This window comes from Haliaeetus albicilla, chromosome 28, assembly GCF_947461875.1.
Source record: "Haliaeetus albicilla chromosome 28, bHalAlb1.1, whole genome shotgun sequence".
In the NCBI taxonomy this organism is placed as follows: Eukaryota; Metazoa; Chordata; class Aves; order Accipitriformes; family Accipitridae; genus Haliaeetus; species Haliaeetus albicilla.
Genome location: NC_091510.1, coordinates 12,530,826 through 12,553,958, shown reverse-complemented (window position 1 = coordinate 12,553,958; position 23,133 = coordinate 12,530,826). Strand labels below are relative to the sequence as shown.

Sequence of the window (23,133 nt, the reverse complement as noted above, 5' to 3'; positions counted from 1 at the left end):
AGGCAAGAGCCAGCCTTTCACGCTTCCCATCTCCTTTGGTTGAGGGGAGGGAGTGAAACAGGCTGTCCTCGCGGGGCAAAGTAGATGTGACAAAGCAGATGCCTTGACTGTCGGGAGGTGGGCACCCCAGGGGAAAGAACTCCTAGCAGCCTGCTGTGCTTTGGTCCGTATGAGATCCCAGCACTTTGTGGAGAGAACGCAGCAAGCGATGGAGCGTCATTTTGCTCAGTTAGGCCAAGGGGCATCATTGCAGTAAGCAATTTATTACAGTAAAACTACCTGCAGTCCAACCACATTCTGATGACCTCCCCTCTTAATTGTGAGGCTGTTTGCAGCCTCATTATTACAAAGCAATTGCAAGATTTTTTTTTAGCTTTTAATAAATACAGAATAATTCTTGTGGAAATCTAGTACCACCACCATCCTTTCATTTAATCTGTGTTCTGCCCTGAGGTGAGATTGTGTAATAGAAGTAGCGATGTATGTCAGAATATTAGTTTATTCACAGGTCTGGAAGGCCAAGTGATCTTGCAGCTGCCCTATCCCGTGGACAGAACAAGAAACCCCAGCAGATCCCCCCAGTTTGTTCAGCTGAACCTAGTAAGTCAAGGACAAACAGACTTTCTCCCCAACACAAGTAACAATAGTTGGTGGGGAAGTTGATGATTTGAGGACAAAATTAAACGTGATTTTACAGATTCCCAGGCATCTTGGATATCTGTAATAGGCTGTAATCCACCAGCCTTTAGTCCTGTGGCTGAATTGTACATTAGGGAAAAACTAAGAATCTGAGGTCTTATGTTTCCAGCCATTTTAAACTGAAGGCAGGAGGTGAGAAGTGAGACAGGGAGATGTAAACATGGGCATTTTTTCAAAATCATTGGGCTGTACAGCTTCCTGCTGATACCCAGCTCATAGTGCTAAATTTCACTTGAGATCTACGCAGGGACAGGCAATGCTTCTATTGTCCAGACAAATACAACATGATATCCAAATCCCAAAGCTTAATTTTCATCTGGTTTGCAAGATCCACTGATTAATGCTGGCAAAGGATTATAACTCTCTTCGTGTGAAAACATTGGTTATAGATGCTTGAGGGCAGGCTGGACTTCTGCTTTAATTATAGACAGAATCACTAGATGGAGCCAGCGTCATCTCTGCAGGAAAACATCTAACCTGGACTATCTGTCCTGCATATGTCAAAATTTCCTACTTTATAAAGACCTCGGTTCAGTTTCCCAGCACAGAATTTCAACTGCGTGCATATATAACTCCAGGATCACTGCACTGCTAAATTATTGGTGCCGTTTTAGTGTGGTGATAGTTTTTGTGCAAATTGCGTGTAGTTGTAATATAATCGTGGCTTTACAGTAAGTCTAGCTGACCAGAGGCTTTAGATTCTGATAGATTGCATGGGCATTATTAGAAAAGAAAAAGAAAGAGAAAACATAGTTACTTTGTAGTTTCAAGGGAATATTCAGCTGGAGAAATAACTGGCAGCAAACTGCTCTCAGCTGCCCTGGTTTAGGAAAGAGGCAAGATGACTTCCAAAGGACCAAAGCGGTGGAGAGGCTGCCAATGTTCAGTTCAGAAGCAAGGGAGAGAGTCATTCACCATAAATTTTCACAATTTCATCTAAGGATCTCTCCATTACCTGGTGCTCCACACACCCCACACCCCCCCCACTGCCAGTGGCACCTGCATGGTGCCTTGTGGGTCTCAGGAGTGCCCATGGTGGATCGGAAGGTCCTTGTAGCCCCGAAGCAAGCAGCCGACAGGAGAGACCAACCTCTGTCCTCTGGCAGGACAGAAGGTAACGGCACCCACGGGAAGAAACCTCCCTCCCAAGATCCCCTTCACCATCCCAGCCTGACCAGCAGCCACCAACACCAGCAAGAGGCCATCCTCCCGAACATTTTAAAATGTCCCACCACAGCAGAGGGTCCCACCGCCTTCGCCAGTGCCCACACACAGTTTCTGGGCTAGAGCGTGACAGCGGAAGAGAAGAGAAACTACGTCTGCTGGACGAGGGACCTTGGCACTGTCGGTGGTAGACCAGGAGACAGAGTCAGTGGGTGGATCTTCTAAATGTAAGTGAGATCATGACCATCGCATATGTGTTCTGGAAGCAAATGGAGCCGTGGCCAACCCTTGGTAGAGGAACGGGTGAAGCGATTAGAGCTAGAAGTCAATGGCTGGGCTGCAGGCGTGTCCACTGCCTTGGACTGGGGTTGTGTCGGGGTTGGTGCTTCACCTCCCGCTTCCCTTTACTTGCCAAGGGAGGTGAGAGGTTGAGATGGCTGGTAGTGCCTCCTGCGTCTTTTCATCAAGGACACGATGGGACCAAAAGCGTCTTGGAGCCGGCGTGCTGTGCCTACGGAGAAGGTGGCCAGTCTCCTCCCACTGAGCGCTTCGGCTTGGTCTTTTTTAAAGAAATAATTGATTAGAGAAAAAATTGGTGATCTTACTGGGAGAGTTTCAAAGCACAGGAAGCTATTGTAAAAGAAAAGGGGAAGAAAAAATACTTGCTCAGTTCCCTCTCCATCCAGGTCTCTTGTGCCTCTGAGGGCTGTTTATTGTTAAAGGCTGTGTTAAGCCTGTCCAACAACAGTAATTGGAGACCCCCTTTTTGTTTCTGTCCCAAAAGATCCAAAACTCCCGGTGTGTGTCCCCACCCCCAAACTTTGTTGCCTTCTACAGCTGCCCCTACCTTCATGAATTTGGTTGGCAAATCATGGCAGGGCTAAGAGGAAGGTATGGAGAGTTAGTAATGCATGGAAATCCTTAAACACATGCACACAGAGAAATACTTAATTATATGCCTCCATTAATAGCCTATATAGGTACAGCTGTGATGTTGTTGGAGGGCTACAGCTCCTTCAGCCTATCTGAATTAGGTGTACAGATTGTTACAAGACTCTGAAGCAAATCAAGGGTATTATTTAAGAGGGAAAAGCCATCGTGCAAACCCAGAAGGCAACACCAGAATGGTAATTTCCACAAGTGTTCAGCAGGATAAGGCCTGACCTGAAAAACTGAGCAGGGAATCAGACCCATGAAAGTTGTTTACAACATATTTTCTCTGTAAAGCTACGTAAATCTGAGTTACAAGACCTTAGCTCTTAAAACGTATGGTTGTTCTTAACGCTCTTGCATTCTTGTGTTACACACCAAACCAGGTCAGAAGGTCTGTTTTGCAGCAAGCTGCTGTTCAGGGACCTTTTTTTTCTTGGGGTGAGGTCGAATTTCAATATATGCAGTTTTCCTAATTCTGTTTATTCCTAGAGTAATTCTGAAATGGAAGCAAGGTAATTTTAATTGAGCTGGTATGACTAAGCTATACTGTAGGAAAATCAGCTGAACAGCAGATTTGTATTTTGTCAAAGCTACGATTTTTATGGTTGACACAGGTTTTAGGAAAGCTGTTCTGCAGCATCTCTTCAGATAAGACCTACAATCACGGAATGGTTTGGCAGTCAACCAGAATGGAGCACACTCAAAGAAAAGACAGAAGTATACCTGGAGTGTTGCTCCTTGCTAATATGCATGGCAGATGCCTGTTTCACGCTTTACCCTTTGATGGCCAGCTATGATGTCAGATAGAGCTGTACCTTATGAAGCAATTTCACTTCCTTTTACTTTGACACTTTCAAGTGCTTCCACACCCAGAGGAAAACCTCTGAAGAGCTGCTTGCCAGTATTATCTCCACTTCAGAGATTTTTCTTTTAAAAACTTAAAAAAAAATACTGAAAGCATTGAAGGATTATGAAAATCACATTTTTCTTTGCTGCATTGTTCTTACTGGATCTCTTCGCTTGCTGTCATGCTTATCCGCAATATCCCTTGCCTGACATAGATGATGCAAAGTTCATTGAAGACTGTGTGAGAGCTCACAACACATTTCGATCCAAAGTGAAGCCACCAGCCAGCAACATGCTTCGCATGGTAAGGAGGCATTAATGATCTGTTTGAAAATTAATATAGATTGTGCTGCTGATTTAGCCCATCTTATTCTTAATTTGCTTTGTGCTTTTCTTTCACTTTCTGTCAATGATTTCTGTACTATATATGTTAGTTCTTTTTAGGAAATAGAAAAGACATTAATTTTCACAATATTGTTTAGTTTTAATAATTTGAAGGGAATTCCTTGTTTAGGGATGGATTGCTACTCTAAACTTCAGCCAGAGCAAAGGGCTGTACTGCAAAAAACAGTATTTGGTTCTCAGCATTTCATTTACCTCTTTCCAAGAGAGATAGTAATCTGTTTTATGTTAGTCCAGGTTTCATACAGGGAAGCTGTTTGGTATTAAAAAGCTCCTGAATAGGCAATCTGCACAATAGGATTTGTCAAAAATCTGTCGTCTCCCCTTGTTTCTTCCAATCTCGAACATGTGTTGAAGAAAGGGATTTGCCAGGACATCCGTTTAGATACCTGATCTTCATTTGCTGTAGCAGGGTTTGAAGAGTAGGGATACTAATATCTGGGCTGGAAAGCAGAGCTTCCTATAAATACAGTGGGTATCAGAATAGGCTATGGATAGGTCTCAGCTTGTTTGGTGGAATATATAAGGAAAAAGCTAGCTAGCTGAGGGAGGTAACCCCCCTCAGTTCATGTCATTACTCTGAGCCCTCCAGCAGTGCTGCATAGCTGGAAAGGAAGTTAAATGTGCAACTGCATGCACAATATGAATCATTTCTGTGAAAGGAAGTCATGGTAAAGGGGTGGTAAAATTCAGACTACTCGTGATTTTAGTTTCTTGCCATTTTAAAAAACAATGTTTAATTTAAAATGCTAGCGCACAAGAGCAAACTCAGCTGCTCAGACCAAAGATCCAGCAAGCCTGGAATAACAGCTGGACAAATATATAGAAATCTTTTGAATCAAAGGTGTTGCATTGTATTTAAAGGCTGTTGAAGGATTTTTCTTGTACGACTTTTTTTCTGCCTTGAGCTCATGCAAGTTTTTATCGTCCCTAGCATCGTGTAGCAACGAGGTGCACCGCCTAACCACAAGTTGTGTGAAGATAACTCCTTGCGTGTGATTTGGACCTGTTATTTCCTAGCTTCGTTTGATAGCCTCTGGTCTTTGTATTGGAAGGAGCAAGTAATTATTGCTCATTTACCTGCTTCACACAAGATGTCCAGCTGTCTCTGACCAAAGCTGCAGAGCACTCTGTTGCTTTATGAAAGCCCTCCAGTTCTAGTGTCCCCTTCTTGAGGTGGGCTGCTGCGCTGCACACAGCTTTTAACAGGACTTCTACAGCGGTCTAGTTATATATCTGGGTTTATTCTCCAGTCCTTCTCAAGGAATTTCTAACACTTTATTTGCGTTCTAGACTGCTACTGAACATTGATTTACAAGTGGTAATAGCCATCTCCAAGGCTGTCTTTATGAACACAAAGTTAAAATTTGGTTTTTTTCTCACATCCCTTAACTTGCATTTCTCTGTACTGAATTTTACCTGCCATTTTATTGCCTGGACATTCAGTGGCATAAAATCTTTCTGCAAGTCTCCCAGGCTGGTTTCTCAAATTATCACTTGAGCCCAGCAGAGATGAGCAAGCCTTTTATTTGCTTTGGCCGACAGCTCCGAGGCACAAAGTCCCTCAAGCCCCTCTACAGCTGGGGGTTTCACGCAGTTCCCTCCTCTCCAGCATAGGAGCTTACAGACCGCAGTCTAAGTATTTTAACAAGTCAGATACCACAGGACAGTGGATAGATACTACGTGTCCTGCAATATTTAAGGGAGAAAGAAGAAACAAAATTTGCTATGGGAGTAGAAATGTCAAGTCAGAGAAGGAAACTGAATGCAGGGATGGGAAGCAGAAAGGGGGAAAAGAATCCTTAAAAGTGTCTGTTTAAAAATGTTTGAATTCAGCAAAGTCACTGCAGTGCAGGTTAGATTATGTTTTCTTCCTTTCCTACAGTCCTGGGACGCTGCTTTAGCTAAGACTGCCAAAGCATGGGCAAAAAAGTGCAAGTTTGAGCACAATATCTACCTTAAAGTTGCAAGGAAGGTGCACCCCACCTTTACTCCTGTTGGAGAAAACATCTGGACTGGCACAGCCACCATCTTCTCTGTGGATGCAGCTCTCAATGACTGGTTTAATGAAGTCAGCAGCTATGATTTCAACACCAATCGCTGTACTGGCATGTGTGGTCACTACACCCAGGTGAGTCTTACATGTCCAATGGTTTATAATGTAATGGTTTCACAGAAAATCCAAGGGCTTGGAACAGACTGCTTTGGAACAGGAATTACAGCAGGGGTTTTCACCTCCCAGTTTATTGCTGCACGAGATTGGAAAGAAATAATTCCGAGGCCCAGGGATGTCCGGGTCCTATTTCTAGTAATGGAGGAAAGGGATTTTCCCCTGACAATTTCATGCGTCCAGGGGAGCCAGATAAAAAACGCAAAACCATCTATCAGTCGTTTGTCTCAGCTGCCCTTGGGATGTTGCTCCTGTGTCAGCTGTTTTAAACTTCCACAAGATCCTTCCCTTCCCCTCCCTCCCTTAATGCTGTTGCTTTCTCAGTTTTTAAACTCGTGCATTACCTATTTCCCTTTGCCCTCCAGGTCGTTTGGGCAGAGAGTTACAAAGTTGGCTGCGCCGTTCATTTCTGCAATACCGTTGAAAATTTTCCTGGACTTTTCAGAGCAGCACATTTTGTTTGTGACTATGGGCCAGCGTAAGTTAATTATGGCTGGGGGGAGGGGTATTTTTTAAATACCCTACAACTGGCCTGGTATCAGATGCCAACAAGCACAGGAACAGTTGTAATGAATTTCAGAAGCAGCTGCATCCACATGTCACCAGTCCAAGGGAAACTTCCCCCGGCCATTGAGAGCAGAAGCTGCTGGACATAGCCACAGCTGCAGAAAATCCCTTTCTAAAAAAGCAGGTGACCAAATCATAGCTGAGAGCACTCGCCATAAGCAAGATGGTGGAATAAAATCTGTTCTGGCTTCAGTCTCTGCATGAAAAGTGGGGCAGGTGCAAGCTTTCCGCTTGAGAAAGATTACATCTTCCTACAGCCCCACCCAAACTTCAAACAAGACATTTTAGTTGAAGAAATAAAAGGAAGACAGTCCTCTAGTTTATCTTGTACCTTGCAATTTCTGGACTTACCTTTTACAGATTTGTCTTTAAAATACAGGTGGGTAATGAGGGACTAGAGGCAGATTCTTGTATGCTTGTAGTGAATAATTACACTTGAATAATCAGTATTGCCTGAGAAGTCTCATTAATTTCAAGTGGCGAGAGTCACCGCGTAGCTGCTCCCCATGCTGGTGAGAGCTTTAATCTGTTCTAAAAGGAATTTCAAACAATTGCAATGATCAAGTTTGGGATAAAGGGACTTCCCCTCCCATAATAGCTTTTCATGATAAATTATTCTAACAATCTGATGGAACCATGTATTTAAAGTGCTTTTCAAATGACCAAGCTAACAAAATACTGTTGTTCTACTTTGCAGGGGGAATTACCCAAGAAAACCATATAAAGCAGGAGAAGCATGCAGTGGGTGCAGTAATGAGAAGTGTGTGGACAAGCTCTGTGGTAAGACCAAAGTGATCAACTAAGAAAATTGCATAGAAATAGAAGTGGCGTAATTATCAGTGGAAATAAAACAATGAGTCAATTTGCACTAAATACATAGTGGGCCTGTAGCCCACCACACAGCAACAGTACCAAATCCTGGTAAGAATAGTGTACGAAGGAATTAATTGAAATACTTTGCTGTTGAAGGCTCTCAGAGGTAGAAGCCAGAGTTTCTGATGAAGAGAAGTACCAGTTAGACTTCTTCCTGCCTTTTATCTGAGCAGGAAGTCAAATGTAGAACTTTAGCCCCAACAAATATTCCCCATCTGTTTCTTCTTTCCTAGCAGAAATAGTATATTTAACTTCTGCCTTCTTGCTTGTTTAGTATGTCCTATCACATTTTCCAGACAACTATAGTTCTGAACTAATAAGAAGATTATACTGAAAAGCACACTTATTTCTAACTTCTGCAATTTTCTGAAATACAGCAGTGAGAACTTGTTTTTTCCACAGCAGTTTGCAGCTGTGGACCTTTATGTCATTACAGCTAGTCCCAAATTAGTCAGAAATAGTGTTTTAAATAAAGAGAGATTAAAGGACATGCAACAATGTCTTAAATCAAACATGAATTTTATACAGAGGTTTAATGGGGATGGTCTCTACTAGCCAAGCTCTACATAGCTTCAGCTGTAGAAATAATTGAGCATTTGGTACTCTATTTTCCTTCTGTGATATCCTGCCTGACTCATCTTGAAGTCTCAGCCTGACGCATCACAGGAAAAGTAGAAACATCTCAAAGACTAGGGGGAGGGAGAGGAGGAAGAGAGCTTTTAAAAATTAAGTGCTAGATCCTACAACCCGTTTTACCATATTCTCCCACAGGGCAAATCAGCAGTTCCAATAGGATGCACACAGGCAATCCTGCAAATGCATCAAAGCCCTTAGTAAAGGTGTACTTCTGTGATAAATTTAGTAGTTATATTTGTCTGTAATTACTTAAAATTGGTTTGTATATAAATTTTAAATAAATTCCATGTTTTGTTTTTCTTTGCTATTCCCTCCTCCCCATGACACAAATTCTTCCTAATACAGCTGCTTCTTTTCTGCTTCTCTTTCAATTCAATAAAAAATACAAGCCCCACACCAGTTGGGAACCTGCCCTTGCTGGCCTGCTTCCCCTTGCAGGATGTTTTAGGCACTGACTGGTATCGTCAGTGCAATCTGCCAGGCACCAGCAATGGCTTACCTCTTTATATTAAGAACCACCACTGAATGATACTCCCATTTATATCCTCTTCTGATCTCTTTACAGAAAATACAGAACGCGAGAAGCTGCTAGGTACGTATCAAATTGTTCTCAATTGCCTTCCTATAAGCATGGCTAAGTTTGACGGGTCTTAACACCTCTTTCTTCACTGTTTTTTAGATTATACCTACTGGTACCCGGACTGGGATACACAGCCCCAGCCACCGCAGCCCCGTCCCCCCAAGCCTCCTGCGCCGCAGCCCCGTCCCCCCAAGCCTCCCGCGCCACGGCCACGGCCCCCCAGGCCTCCCACGCCACCGTACGTCCCACCTGCCGAGCATCCGCATCCCTCTTGTGACCGATACTGCCTTAGCGTTTCAATTTTAAGGCCACTGCTTCTGGTACTGAGTGCTGGTGCTGTTCTTTTAGTACAACAGCGGTATCCACACACATTTTTTTATGAGTAATGATCAATTAAGATACTGATAGTGATCCCACCGCTGTCTTACTCTCAGAGAATTGCACACATCTGAAAAAACATTTGGTCATCTCGCCATTATCCTCGTGATGTTTATCCTGCAGAGTAAAGGCTGCATCTTCACTCAAGGCAAGATAAAAGTGGCTATGCATAGAGTTAGTGTAATTTATTGGCAGTAGCTGCAACATGCTTCTATGTCTGTATGAGCCTCTTAGCTCTGGCTCGGGGGTAGATTGCTAGAGGGACCACGTAGACTATGTATTACTATAGACGCTAACAAGTCTCCTGGAAACCTGGGGCATCACAAAGACATGTCTGAAGCAGCACACTGTACCCAAAAAAAAGCAATAACACATCCCCATTAACCTTCAATTATCCCAGACATTGTTTTCCCCAGACAATGGAGATTTAACTGTATGTATTCCTTTTTATGAACAGGAGTAAAGCTTGTCCTTTACTCTATTTATCCTATGTGTATCAGTCTCCATTAAAGTTACTCTATTGTCAGTTGTACTATTCTGTTCTTCTCCTCTCAGAGTCAAGCTTTGTCCTCCATAGCTAGAAGAATACCAGGGAAGGTTGATAGAGCAAGGATTAAGATGGGGTGTCAGTGAGCAGAGCGTAATTTTAGGATGTGAAATGGTGACCAAATCTGAAATGCAGAGTAGATAGATGATGGCCATCCTGTGCTTGCAGGCAGGGGAAGGGGGGAGCAGGGAGGAAAAACGGGAGAGGGAAGATGAAATGGGCCCAGGACAGATGGTGGTTCAGAAATAGAAGATCTCAGCCTCATTAAAAAAGCCTAAACTGTTGATGGATTCAGTTTGTTTTTAGAGACATTGAGCCTTTGACCCCTATTGTTCTTATATATATTTATTAGTAAGGGAAACAAACCTGTCTTTCAGGCTAAGAGATACCACCTGATGTTAGCAATTCATAACTGTGCTATCAATATTTAAAGCTGTTTCTCCTCCTTTATCTTAATCCTAATGTTTTGAGAACACAGCGACTCAAATTCTGAGCCACACTGCAGCTCTGAAGGAGCACGGCATCCCACAGGATAAAAATGAGCCCCAAACGTTTGGGCTCTTGTCATACGCTGCAAAATGTCACCATGTAAGAAGATACATATTTAATTTCCCAATTATCAGTTCTTGTCTGCTGCCATCTTTTATATGTAGCAACAGCAAGCAGGCTGGGGGTGGGCAAGTGGTTGGGAGGGGACACAGCAGGGACAGCTGACCCGAACTGACCAAAGGGATATTCTATACCGTATAATATTGTGTTCAGCAAAAAAACCTGGGGTAGAGGAAGAAGCAAGGGGGGCGGCTGGCTTCCAAGGGTGGCCGGTGCTCAGAGGCTGGCTGGGCATCGGTCTGCCATTGGGGAGGGTGGTGATTGCTTTGCATCACCGGAGAGGTTTGTTTGTTTGTTTCTCCCCTCCTCTTTCCACACATATTAAGCTGTCTTGATCCTGACCCATGAATTTTCTCACTTTTCTTTCTGTTTTCTCCCCTCTGTCCTGCTTGGAAGGGGGAGGGAGCGAGCAGCTGTGTGGATGGGTGCTGGGCTACTGGCCAGGGTCAACCCTCCGCATTATTCTCCTCCAGAAAGCGGTCCGTAGGGGAGTTGTGAACAAAGTGGTTCTCATCCATGATTCCCTCGGTGGGCCTTTTCTCCTGTAAGCAGTCTCCCCACGAATAGCCGGAGGTGTGTGACCCGCAGGACCTGATGTGTGCTGGTGGGGCTGCAGTTGCAGGCTCACAGAGTGACCCCGGACCACCAACCCGAATGTGGCTTTGCCACCAGCCCCAACACCTACAGGACTTCACGTGCAGAAGTGACAGCTGGGACCTACACCCACACGTTCAAAGGATGCAGATTCCTAAAACGAAACCTGGAGTGGGAAGAAACCCAACCTCATTCCCACAGAGATGTCCAGGTTGGGACTGTGGGGAAGGGTCTGAGCTTGACGGGCAGCTGATAGGTAAGGACAGCATGAGGAAGAGGGTGGTGATGGTGGTGGGTCTGAGCAGGGAGTGTTGGGCACCCGAGGCAACGTGCGTGGGACATCAGCTCCCAAGTCCTGGCTGAGAAACCCAGTGTGGGTGCTGGGTGCCCGGCATGAGACGGCACCAACCTTCACAGCACCCAACTCTGCTGGGGGCTCGGGTGGCAGGGAATGAACCGCAAATTGCTAAAGCTTGGGAGGAGAAATTGGTAGCGACACATAGCACAAGCGTGTGGTGACAGGAGAAACCCATCAATAACTGCAGCGTATTTAAATGGCAGTTCTCAGCCAAACTTACCCCTCCAGTAACTCCATGTACAAGCAAAGTGACTGTTCATACTGTAGTAAAAGTCATAGTTCAAATCAATCATTTCTCACAGCATTTTGGCTCAGAATAACAGCCTTAACAGCAATGCTATTTTCATGAAAAGCAGAAAATTTATCCCAAACTTTACTGCAATCCATAGTGATTGCTACGGATGAGATGGTGGGGGTCAAAGACACAAAACCAAAGCAGCCCAAAGGACAGGAGAGAAGCAGCTTGCCCACCACAATTAAAGAAGCGAAAAAGAGAGACAAAGCTGCCACAGCTCTGATGTGAACTCGTAGCTTAATTTCCTTATTCTCATAGCAACGCTCCTGAAACATGATTCGTTTCCTGTGACCAACGCCACGCTCAATTAGCACGGCTAAGATAAGTCCAGCCCACAAGCCCTCCAAGAAAAAACGCTGCTGGTGAAGCGAAAACTATCTCGTACAGCTGAAACACTCCGCTCTTAAAGCTGGAAGATCAGAAGCTGAGAATCATGACAAGCAGATTTGCTGCTTGTGTGCTGGCTTTACTGCACTTCTGTCGTTCCTCTGACTCCTATGAACCACCGATGTTGCCTGATGCCGGAGATCCAAAGTTTATTGAGGAATGTGTGCAAACCCATAACAGATTCCGGTCTGGAGTGAATCCACCAGCCAGCAACATGCTCTACATGGTAAGGGGATCTTCCCGACTTACGTGCAAGTGTGTAGCACTGTGATGTTGTTTAGGATTCTCAAAGATTGTTTTTCTGATCAAATGCAAAAAAAAAAGAAAAAAAGAAAAAACACCCTAGCTTCTGGGATCATAAGAGCTACTTCTTTTTAAAGCAGAGAAAAAGGCTGTGATTTTCAGATGGTTTTATACAGTCGGGTACGTGGATAGTTTTGGCTGGCTTAATTTCCTCATTTGAAACCCGTGATTTCAACCCTCAGCCTAACGCTGTCGTTTTGTGCTGTGAAAAGCCTCCTCATTCCAAGGCACCGCAGCTCAACATGCCGGACTGTAATTGATATGCAGACCTAAGCACAACCTTCCGTACTTGAGTCATCAAGGGCAGAGACCGTTGCCAAACGAGAGCTTTCTCTACGCTTTCTTGGCAAGGCTCTCTCAGCCTGAGCCAACAGAGCGGCTGGTCCGAGGCGCTGGGGCTACAGGGGAAGCCAAAAAACCAACAAGTGCAGTGGGAGCGAGCGCTGGAAACATCAGGTCCCGCGCTGCTCTGTCCCTGCCTTCTCCCTGGCCACATCACGGGGAAGTATCTGCAGCCACCGTGCAAAAGATAGGCTGTCATGATTCAAAATACACCCAAAAGTGCCCACCTCTCATTTCAAATGGCTCGTGGCGCTTGTTTCCCTGCTGGGTGGCACATGGAAAAAAAAGCAACGGGGGAAGCCGTAAATGCGTGCCCAAAGGTGGGCTTACGGCTGAGAAGCCCATCTCTGATTTGTGACACGTTCGATTCCGGTAGCTTGGGAGCTCTCTCTTGCGACATCCACCACCTTTTGTGCTTTGCGTGGGTAATATTTGGGATATTGTGTTTCTTCTCGGGATAATCTCCACAGATCTCTCAGACGGGCCATAGCAATTGCCCTAATTCTGCTCTCCTTCCTTTTGCTCCTCTTTCTTACTGTCTTGCATGGTCACCACCAGAAGAGGAGATAACCATGTCTGTCATTAGCAACATCCCAACCAAAGTTCTCCCCACCAAAAAAAGCTAATTTTCTATATTTGGTTGTCAGACACTAAAAAAGAAATGCCTATTAGTGAAGGGGAAGTGAGCAGCGAGCAAGCTCGAGTTGCAAGCCTGACAAGAAACAGTTCAGTTTCTCTTCTAGATGTATCTTTTATTTCAGCTTTCTTCAGCCAGGAGTCCTGAACTTCCAGTACATATCACTCCAGGCTCTGTCTTCTAGATTGCTTTACTGGCCCTTCATTAACAAAATCTTGCTATGATGTCTTAAAAGAGCAGTATTGATCTTTTAAAATTATGCCTAATTTTTCCTTTTGAAAAATTAAAGAACTGAAACTCGAAAAAAATGGCTTAAGAAACAAAAAAACAAATAAAGATTATATATAAATAAAACAAGAACATGGTAAGTTTCTTCTAAAACACTGCATAACCCCTACTCTTAAGTAAGACCTCTCCCAGGAAGAATTTAATGTGGAGAAAGCAGTACAATACATGATAAAATCTATTATGTAAGTAAAAGCACTGGAATTGAAAGCAGCATATTTCTTAATTTTTGAATGGCCTTTAGCACTCCAGAAATGAGGAAAAGACGATGATTTATTTCACAGGGAATTTCTGCTTGCTGTAGATAACTGTCCACCTAGATATGTAAAAATGAAGAGTATGAACTCAGGGCATTTCCACCTTTTGGAAAAATAGTTTTTAAAAGAAAATACAAGACAGAAACTCCTTTAACTGCAAGTAACAAAGCCCACAACCATCTATATTTGTCATACATTTATTATAAAATGAGAATGCTGATCTAACATTTTTTTACCTGACAAATGTGACCCCTTCACCCAAAGCCTTGCTTAGGTCTGTTCCACGGCTCTTCAAAACCAGCAGAAAGAGTCTCACCATCAGGGCTTCACAACAGTCTCCTTTGACTTACTGCTGCTTTGCATCACTTTTCACTTATTATACGTTCAATTTTCCCTCCCTAAATCAGCAAGCAACTCGTCTGAGTTATAAAACCAAAACGGAGAAAGAGTTCACGGGAAAAAAAAATTGTAGTTACTATTTTCTCAAACAGCAATGATATCTATATGCAAACCTCCCTGTCCTGTGCATTTTTACCCATGCAGTTTAGTCCAATGTTCTTGCATAAATGCAGTTTCATAAGCAAATAAGGAGTACAACTATACTTAAACTAAAGATCATTCTGAACAATCGGTTTCTGCACATTGCTTTTTCAGCTGTCAGCCAGTTTAAGCATTCACACAAACAAAGGAAAATACATTTAAATGTATTAATTTACTTTAAACTTATTATTACATATACCTTTATGGAACTTTAAACTTACTATTAATACTATTATAGGATGAAGGAGAAAACAGATGTGCAGACTCTTAAAAAGTAGAATGTGAAAAACAAGACCGTGAAGCACTAAGGTGCATCCACCACTGTCACACATCTTTGTACTGGGTCTGCATGACAAGGTTTTGGTGGTGGGGGGGCTACAGGGGTGGCTTCTGTGAGAAGCTGCTGGAAGTTTCCCTCATGTCCAACAGAGCCAATGCCAGCCGGCTCCAAGACGGACCTGCTGCTGGCCAAGGCTGAGCCCATCAGTGATGGTGGTAGTGCCTGTGGGAGAACGGATTTAAGAAGGGAAAAAAAAGTTGCTGTGGCCCAGAACCTGCAGCCGGAGAGAGGAGTGAGAATATGTAAGAGAAACAGCCCTGCAGACCCCCAGGTCAGTGCAGAAGGAGGGCAGGAGGTGCTCCAGGCGCCGGAGCAGAGATTCCCCTGCAGCCCGTGGTGATGAAGACCACGGTGAGGCAGGCTGTCCCCCTGCAGCCCAGGGAGGTCCACAGGGGAGCAGATCTCCACCTGCAGCCCGGGGAAGACCCCATGCCGCAGCAGGGGGATGCCCAAAGGAGGCTGTGACCCCGTGGAAAGCCCGTGCTGGAGCAGGCTCCTGGCAGGACCTGTGGTCCCGTGGACAGAGGAGCCCACGCTGGAGCAGGTTTTCTGGCAGGACTTGTGATCCCCCATGGTGGAGCAGTCTGTGCCTGAAGGACTGCAGCCCGGGGAAGGGACCAACACTGGAGCAGTTTGTGAAGAACTGCAGCCCACGGGAAGGACTCACACTGGAGAAGTTTGTGGAGGACTGTCTCCTGTGGGAGGGACCCCATGCTGGAGCTGGGGAACAGTGAGGAGTCCTGCCCCTGAGAAGGATGAAGCAGCAGAGACAAGGGGTGAGGAACCGACCCCAACCCCTATTCCCTGTCCCCCTGCACTGCTGGGGGGCAGGAGGGAGAGAAAATCGGGAGTGAAGCTGTGCCCAGGAAGAAGGGAGGGGTGAGGGGAAGGTGCTTTAAGATGTAGTTTTTATTTCTCATTACCCTATTGTGGTTTGATTGGTAGTAAATTAAAATAATTTCCCCAAGTCAAGTCTGTTTTGCCCATGATGGTAATGGGCAAGTGATCTCTCCCTGTCCTTATCTCGACCCACGAGGCTTTCATTGTATTTTCTCTCCCCTGTCCAGCTGAGGAGGGAAGTGACAGAGCAGCTTTAGTGGGCACCTGGGGCATCCAGCCAAGGCCAACCCACCACAGTGGGAAAATACACCCTCCCCCAAACGTTAGCCATAGGAAGAAATGGAATACATAGGTTACAAAATATTTTCAAATCTCTGTAGATGTATTTTGGTATGATCTTGCAGTTTTCCATTACTTACTGGTAGCATAAACAATACACCAATTGTTTCAGATTTATGGTACAAAAAAGTTATATTATGTAAAACATAGCCATAAAATCTAACAACCACCTTTTCCTTAGTTACTGTTACTGATCCGTTCAAAACAATTCTCTAGTGATTCTATTGTTTGCAGAAGCAACTGAGATATTCTAATCCATACCAGAAAGGATAAATAAAAAAAGTTTATTTTAAAAAAAAATCCAACCCAAAATAGTTCAGCAGTGCTGGACAACTTCATCTACATGACATGAAGTGTAACTAGGACTACAGGCATACGCTCGTGGTACTGCATTTTCCAGGAGGTACAATACTGTATTTGCTCAATCAAGTTGTGTGCACAAGAAAACCCAGCAAAACCAGACACCGCCTCCAGTGCAAACGAAAGACATTTATAAAACTCAATTCCTTAAATAACCACTTTCTATAGGACTGAATAGCAAGTGAATGAGTGATTCCACAAATACAAATTCAGCACTAACATCTGAAGCCACCAAACACAAAGATGCAAACCAAGGGGTTGACTTTAAACTGTCCCAAAAATCCCAACGTGTCTGTGAACTGACCTGCAAGCAGCAGCCTTAATGCATCAGGCTGCACGAGACTCCAGTCCGATTGGTACCGTAAGCATACCCCCCAGTCTCCAGATTTCCTGTAATTCACTGTTGAAATTGTATTAACATTGTCTCATGACTGGGACAGCCTCGAAACGCACGTTGTGCCCCAAGCACTGTGTTTGACTGATGTACAGCTCTTTGTGTCCAACAAACCGGTCAGCCAGGATCACCCACCACCCCAAAAACTTCCTCAAGTTTAATGAGTAACTAAGTTCAAATCAGAAATTAACCTACAAGCCAACTTACCACGTAGCTCTGCAAGTCTCAGCGGAAACAAAAAACAAATGAACCTGAAGCATATAGGCTACTGAGACCCAGCTTCTCTGAAAAGTTGCTTAGAATTACTGCATTGCTACGATACCAAAGTGATTTTTAGTTGTCTTTATTTTGCAGAGTTGGGATCCGGATTTGGCAAAGACCGCGAAGGCTTGGGCAAAGAAATGCCTGTTTAAACATAATACGTACCTCAAAGAACCAGGGCAGGCTCACCCCAAATTTACCCCCGTTGGAGAAAACCTCTGGACTGGCTCACTTTCTATTTTTACTGTGCAAAGAGCCATCACCTCTTGGTACGATGAGGTCAGCGCCTACAATTATGCCACCAATAACTGCAGAGGAACATGCGGCCACTATACACAGGTAGGCATTGCACTTCTCCGTCTAAACCATGAACCAACGTTGCCATTTTGACACAGAAACTCTAGATTCAATGAACTGTTTTGCAAGTGCTGTAGTCTGATTTTATGTCTGTGTGCACAAGATGTCCCCATTTTAGGGAGGAAAAGAGCCACTGCATTATTTTTTTTAAATACGCCAGCTGTATTTTCTTTCCAGGAAGAAAACAGGACAGCCATCAAGCAGTCAGATTTAGCCAAACAGTGGCCAAAAACCAGGCAATGGCAATGGCTGTGGGCTGCAGTGCGTGGCGGGACAAGGTCCCAGCTCTGGTAGGCAATCAAGGGCTGCGGAAATACCGGCACCTAAAGAGATGTCTGCAGCTCTTCAAGCATCACGTCTGCATTTTTCCCAACCACGATTCCCAAAGAAAGAGGGCAAAGTGAGGGAGAGGAGTGCCACTGCCATGCAACCCTGCAATCGCTAACCACAGCGATGGGAGAGCAGGATGGCTTGCAACAGGGGCTCTAGGGTTTAGATTTTGACCTGAGCCTATTTAGTAATTTCTGTGGAGATACACATATGCATTTAGGACTTGAAGAGATGAGCTGATGTCAGGGGATGCAACGAGTCTATGGAATTCCTGACAGTTTGAGAACAGCACGACCTTGAGCAGCTTGTAGTATATCCTTGAAGAGTCTGGAAAGATCCGAGAAGACCAGTACAAAAACAAGATAGTGATAAGAAGAACCGTCCTAACGAACTCACCAATCATGAATTGTTAGTTACTAACCAAACCAATCATATACTAACACATACTCTAAAGAGGGGTATAAAAAGGTGTGTTAGAATAATAAAGTAGCCATTTTGCATGATCTATTACTTGTCGTGTCCGTCTCTACTGCGACAAGCTGAAGCTGGTGGGGTGTCCGAATGGCACGTGCAGGTACTCGTGTGCAGAGGAGATATTTGGATGCAGGAGCCGTGAGAGGTGACAGCGTGTTGCTTTTTGACCTTGCTCACAAGGACACGGCAGGAGTCAGCATCTGGAAGCTGCGGTAAAACTCACCTTACCTGGCACTAAGGCACAGTGGTGTTTACCGTGTTGTTTGTAGAGGAGCAGCCCAGGCAGTTGCATGAGAGAGAATGAGAAAATAAGATTATTCTCACTTGGAGTCAGTGGTGATAGTGACTGTAGCTAGAAGCTGCCTGTCTGCCAGCTTTGGGAGGCATCCCTGGGTCTGCACCTTCAGGGAACCCCTCATTCCTCTCCCTCCTTCCCAGCTGCGGAGAAATTTCCCCCGGGTACAATTACTACCGTTACCACAACCACATCCCCAGCATGTGCCTCGGGCGATGGCCACCTGGGATGGGGAGGGTCCTGTGATCCGGTCCTTCACCATCCTCAGGGATGCAGCTGTCTGCGGCTGGCTTCGGAAGCAGCCTCTGCTCTGCCGCCGCACTGAGAACACGCTCGGGTGCTTGAGGATTGTCCCCTCTTCTCGGAGCTGGCACCAAACAGGCACAAACAGAAAGGGCCAGGCTTCCCCTTCCGAGTTGGCAGAGGCATGAGCGTGTTTCTTCATCTCCTGTGCCACCAGGATCTCTCCACAGCTCTCAGGTAGTCGGTCATTGCTGCCGTTGTATCGCCCTCAGGTACTGCCATGCCCTCGTCTCCTCTCTGTTTCTGTCACGGGTTTATTTGTCCAGGACTGCAGCATTTGGCTGCACTGTAATCTTAGAGGTAGATATAGGATGCTGGATTGAACCGAACAGCTTCTGGTAGACAGAGGATCACTAGACGATGCAATGCCCTCGCCTCTAGATTATTTTAGTCATGGCCATGATGCTAAAAGGCAGGACTGCAGCCCGGACACGCTCCTTTTCCCTGTTCCTCCCGTAACACGAGTGCCTTCCAGCCATTTGCCTATACATCCCTGCTGGATTTAGTACAGGGGCAATCAGCCCTCGTAGGAGCTGTAGGAAAGCTAATGGATTGCCATGAAGCAAAGGAGGTGAACTTCACCTTCTTCTCAAGAGAGGAAAACTACCTGTTACAGCCAGTCATTTTTTCTTTCAGAGTTGTTTTAATGAACACCTGGTGAATTAGGCAAAACCATCAGGCGTTTTTCAGAACAAACTGTGATTTCGATATCCATCACTGCCACTTTCCCCCATGAAGCCTGCCCAAGGAGTGCTCCTCAGCCGATTCATCGTCGTGAAACAGAGGGCAGGTCTTCCCCGTAACGCTTCAGATGCTGAAGCAAAGCTTTTCTCACCGGTGTTACCCGTCTGTCTTTGCAGATTGTTTGGGCTACAAGCTACAAGGTTGGCTGTGCTGTCCACTTCTGTCCCAGGGTGGCATACTCCTCCATAACCGACGCAGCACACTTCATCTGCAACTACGGGCCGGCGTAAGGTTTTTTGTTACAAATATTTCACAGGGTTTGGGTCCTACCCCTTCCCTCCCGCAACATGCAGCTTTATTAGATCAGTCTGTCTATTCATGTGTTTTGTGGGAGGAAATGGTCCCCAAAATAGAGAAAGAGGTACACGTCTCTCCAACCAGCTTTTTTTTTGCTAGATGAGGGCTATGTATTGGAGCCAAAAAGCAGTGGCACTGGTAGAAACGGTAAAATATAAGATGCTGACATGAAAATACTGAAGTGATCATTTGAAAATTAAACCCTTGCTCCTGAGTGCCAAGATGGCCCCAGATGGTTGCCAAGGTGCAAGGCCAAAGTCTGAAAATATTTCCATGTGTGCCTGCAGAATTAAGCCTCTAGGTCAATGGTTTGGATAAATATCGAAGTGTGGAATGAGTGCAGCTGCAGTCTTAGCAGCTGAGGGCTGTTTGTGAGGCTGGGGCTGCTCAAGGCAAAATTTTATCCAGAGGTCCTTCATATGCATAGTCAGTAGGATATCCACCTAGGATGGATGTTTACCCTTCTCCAGCTAATTAATGCCACCAGTCTACATACAGCTTTAAAACCTTTACATGCACACCGTGTGGAGCCAAGGCCGGGCCAGTCCCAAAAAATCTCACTTTGGCCATGCTCTAAGCGAAGCGAAGCACTGAGCTGCTTTTGGTGCAGTATCGGTTTTGAGCACGCAATATCGAGCCAAGAGCCTGGACAGAGGTTGGCTGGTGCCACTCATGCTGCTGGTAGAGAGAGGGAGCAGAGCAAGACGCACGTCACTTCTAAAATATTTACCAGCAAATGGATGAAATCACTACCTATGAGAAATTCTCCAGCACCAGAGATTCCTCTTCAAGGCTGAATACGCATGTACATACACAGTAACTGAATCTGCTTTTGCTCCCATAGTTAGAGCCAGCTTTGGGAGCCCACAGTCTCCACACACACAAATTATCCAGCATTGAGACTATTTTAATTCCCAGGTTTGCAATACTGCTGTCTCCAGGTTCCTAAACAGGGCACCCCATTACACTTAACCTCTTCTGCTTTGCTGCATGTCTTGGGCACAGGGCATTCAGACAGGGACTGTCCAAAAACCGTCTCCCTATCAACACAAGTGAAGCAAAACCCAGGTTAAAAACTAATTAGCGGTAGCTATTAACGTTCTTCTCCCAAGGGCGGTTTGAGAGCAGTGTTACTTTCCTTCGCAGTGGGAATTACCCAGGGCACCCGTACGAGATGGGAGCAGCATGCAGCGACTGCAACGGCGAGCAGTGTGCTGGCAAGCTGTGTCGTAAGTAGAAGACAACCAGCCCTCCTCCCCAAGCACATGTAGAAAGGGAAAGAACACACAAAAGATACTGGTGGGAGGCAGGCACGGTGCTCTCCTGTTCCTAAATATAGTCTGAAAAACTGCAGTCAAAAGCCAAGTGAGCAGTGATGCACAAAGAGAGGGGAAGAGGGCAGAAGGAGCCTGTTTTCTACCCTGGGGAGTGATGGGATGGGGTCTGCTCTTCAGGTGCTGGAGGGTATGGTACAGGAGATAGAGCGGCTGCAGTTTAAGGTGTTACTACCCCTGCCAGAAGTTACTGCTTGCAGAAATGGGAAGCACAGCAGGGGATACACGTCCCCTCCCTGGGGCTCCAGGTTACTATCTGGCGCATGAGCTGCGGCTTGAGACGGTGCAGATCCAAGGAAGCCTTGCCCCTGCCATGCCGCTGTGGGAGGGGAGAACTGCCATGGCACTGCCAAGGCTGCTCGCTCCAGTGAACTTCAGCCAGGCCATCTGCTTTCCCCTAAGCACCGGGAGAGAGCCACGCTGACATGCGAGAGCCCTTCACGGGGACGCAGTGCTCAGCCTGAGCCCCTGGCAGCCCACCTGATTCTCCTGCACTTGGCTTTGCAACGGCTGCATGGAGTCAGGAGGGAGGAGACCTTCTGCAATTCCCTTAAGAAGGACAAGGCACCGTGCTGTGGACATCAGCCCAGGGGAAGCTGAGCCTCCAGTCGTACTTTTCCCCAGCACTCGACCTCGGGTGAACTAATGGAGCAGGAGGGTGGCATTAAAACACCAGCACTGCAGGAACGAGAGGGAGTCCCTGATGCACAGAACTGTTTAACGTTAGGTACAGGCCAAGGATCTTAAATGCAAGGCACTGGGCAAAAGCCAAAGTGATCTTGGAAAGCACACCTGGGGGAGCGAGTCCTCTCTACGCCAGCCACTGGTGGGAGAAGTCAACATGGTGTGATCAAGCGCTCCTCAGCAAAGGCCCTAGAGTTGCTGCAGGGCTCTCCCAAAGTCAGCGGGTCTTTGTTTCTTCCTGGAGAGAAACACAGCTCCCATAGCTGTATTTGTGAGCCCACCGTGAGGCTCACACTTCATTCCCTTTTGCTTAGACTCAACTTGTTTCTAAAGTGCAAGTCTGCTTACGTTCACTTCTTTTCTCTCTCTCCAGAAAATGCAGAGCGTGACAAAGTCATTAGTAAGTACCACCAGAATTAACTGCTTCCAGTTTTTGCCCTTGGTGCAGTTATACTTAAAAACAAGTAACTTGTTTTGTTCACAGGTGATTCCAGGTGGCGTCCAGACTGGGACAGACCTGCATGTGATGAGTACTGCATCACCATTATTGCTTTAAGGCCATTACTCCTTATACTGACAATTTTGGCCACCTGGCTCCTACCAAAATACCGGTCTGTAGCACCTGCCAGTGAGTGACACACATGCAGAAGACCACAAGAGCACTTAGGTCAACTCATCCCTTCCCTACACAGAAGTTACTGGCAGCACAAAGATCAGTAGAGACATTGTTTGGATCCACAGGTGATTTAGAAGTACAGAAATACCATCTTTGTTGCAGAGAGCAGCTAGGAGAGCCGATAAGCAGCTTTCTCATTGCTCTGAACCAATAACTGTCTTTAAATTACCCATGTATTTTTTCAAAGTGGAGCAGTGTGAGCGGGATCTGGTGGGTTAGGGAGCACACTGCCCAGGCAGCACACTGAGTTGCAGGCAGCTGCCTGCTACACTTTCTTAGGAAGGGCTGGAGGGTGCCCAGGCCAGGAGCCTGGCCCCGGCCCCAGCCCCAGCCCACCACGCACCTCTCTCGTTCTTATTGTGCTCTTTCCTCGGACACTCCTCCAGCAAGATGCAGAGTAGCCTGAAAAGGTTTTTAATTTAATTTTTTTTTTTTTAAGAATTCTTGGACCCCTGTGAGCTCTGGCATTTACATCCTGGGGCAGGCAGTGCATTTCCCAGTCTGGCAGTGCACTGGGGCCACTGGTACTTCTCTTTGCTTAGAATTTGGTTTTAAACACACATCATCTCTGCCAAGACATAGTTTCACCTGTGTTTACACATGATATGGTATCGCTGCAATCTCTTCTGGTTTTGTTTTGTTTTCTGAGCACAGAGTTTTTGACTGCTGTTTCAAACAATAAATCATTATGTCCTGTTTCCCA

The 23,133-nt window shown here is 45.7% G+C and overlaps 2 protein-coding genes across 2 annotated transcripts; both read left to right on the top strand.

Moving 5' to 3' along the window:
- Positions 1-3,649: 3,649 nt before the first annotated feature.
- On the top strand, positions 3,650-9,780 carry LOC104313576 (glioma pathogenesis-related protein 1). The gene is made up of 6 exons (XM_069773718.1): positions 3,650-3,946; positions 5,930-6,175; positions 6,580-6,692; positions 7,479-7,561; positions 8,856-8,882; positions 8,970-9,780. Exons 1-6 carry the CDS (start codon positions 3,767-3,769, stop codon positions 9,254-9,256), a joined length of 936 nt encoding a protein of 311 aa, XP_069629819.1. The 5' UTR covers positions 3,650-3,766; the 3' UTR covers positions 9,257-9,780.
- A 2,167-nt stretch (positions 9,781-11,947) lies between these two features.
- Positions 11,948-23,133, top strand: GLIPR1 (GLI pathogenesis related 1). Its single transcript, XM_069773441.1, has 6 exons — positions 11,948-12,264; positions 17,030-17,275; positions 19,556-19,665; positions 20,883-20,965; positions 22,128-22,154; positions 22,239-23,133. The coding sequence occupies exons 1-6, from the start codon at positions 12,085-12,087 to the stop codon at positions 22,388-22,390; spliced, it is 798 nt and encodes a 265-aa protein (XP_069629542.1). The 5' UTR covers positions 11,948-12,084; the 3' UTR covers positions 22,391-23,133.

What these genes read in the sequence shown, in the direction of transcription:
- LOC104313576 (XM_069773718.1), top strand. Translation starts at nt 3,767, where the DNA reads ATGAAAATCACATTTTTCTTTGCTGCATTGTTCTTACTGGATCTCTTC. An exon ending in TGTGTGGTCACTACACCCAG is followed by an intron (nt 6,176 to 6,579) that starts GTGAGTCTTACA and finishes TTTGCCCTCCAG; the next exon opens with GTCGTTTGGGCAGAGAGTTA. An exon ending in GTGTGTGGACAAGCTCTGTG is followed by an intron (nt 7,562 to 8,855) that starts GTAAGACCAAAG and finishes ATCTCTTTACAG; the next exon opens with AAAATACAGAACGCGAGAAG.
- GLIPR1 (XM_069773441.1), top strand. Translation starts at nt 12,085, where the DNA reads ATGACAAGCAGATTTGCTGCTTGTGTGCTGGCTTTACTGCACTTCTGT. An exon ending in CATGCGGCCACTATACACAG is followed by an intron (nt 17,276 to 19,555) that starts GTAGGCATTGCA and finishes CTGTCTTTGCAG; the next exon opens with ATTGTTTGGGCTACAAGCTA. An exon ending in ATCTGCAACTACGGGCCGGC is followed by an intron (nt 19,666 to 20,882) that starts GTAAGGTTTTTT and finishes TTTCCTTCGCAG; the next exon opens with TGGGAATTACCCAGGGCACC.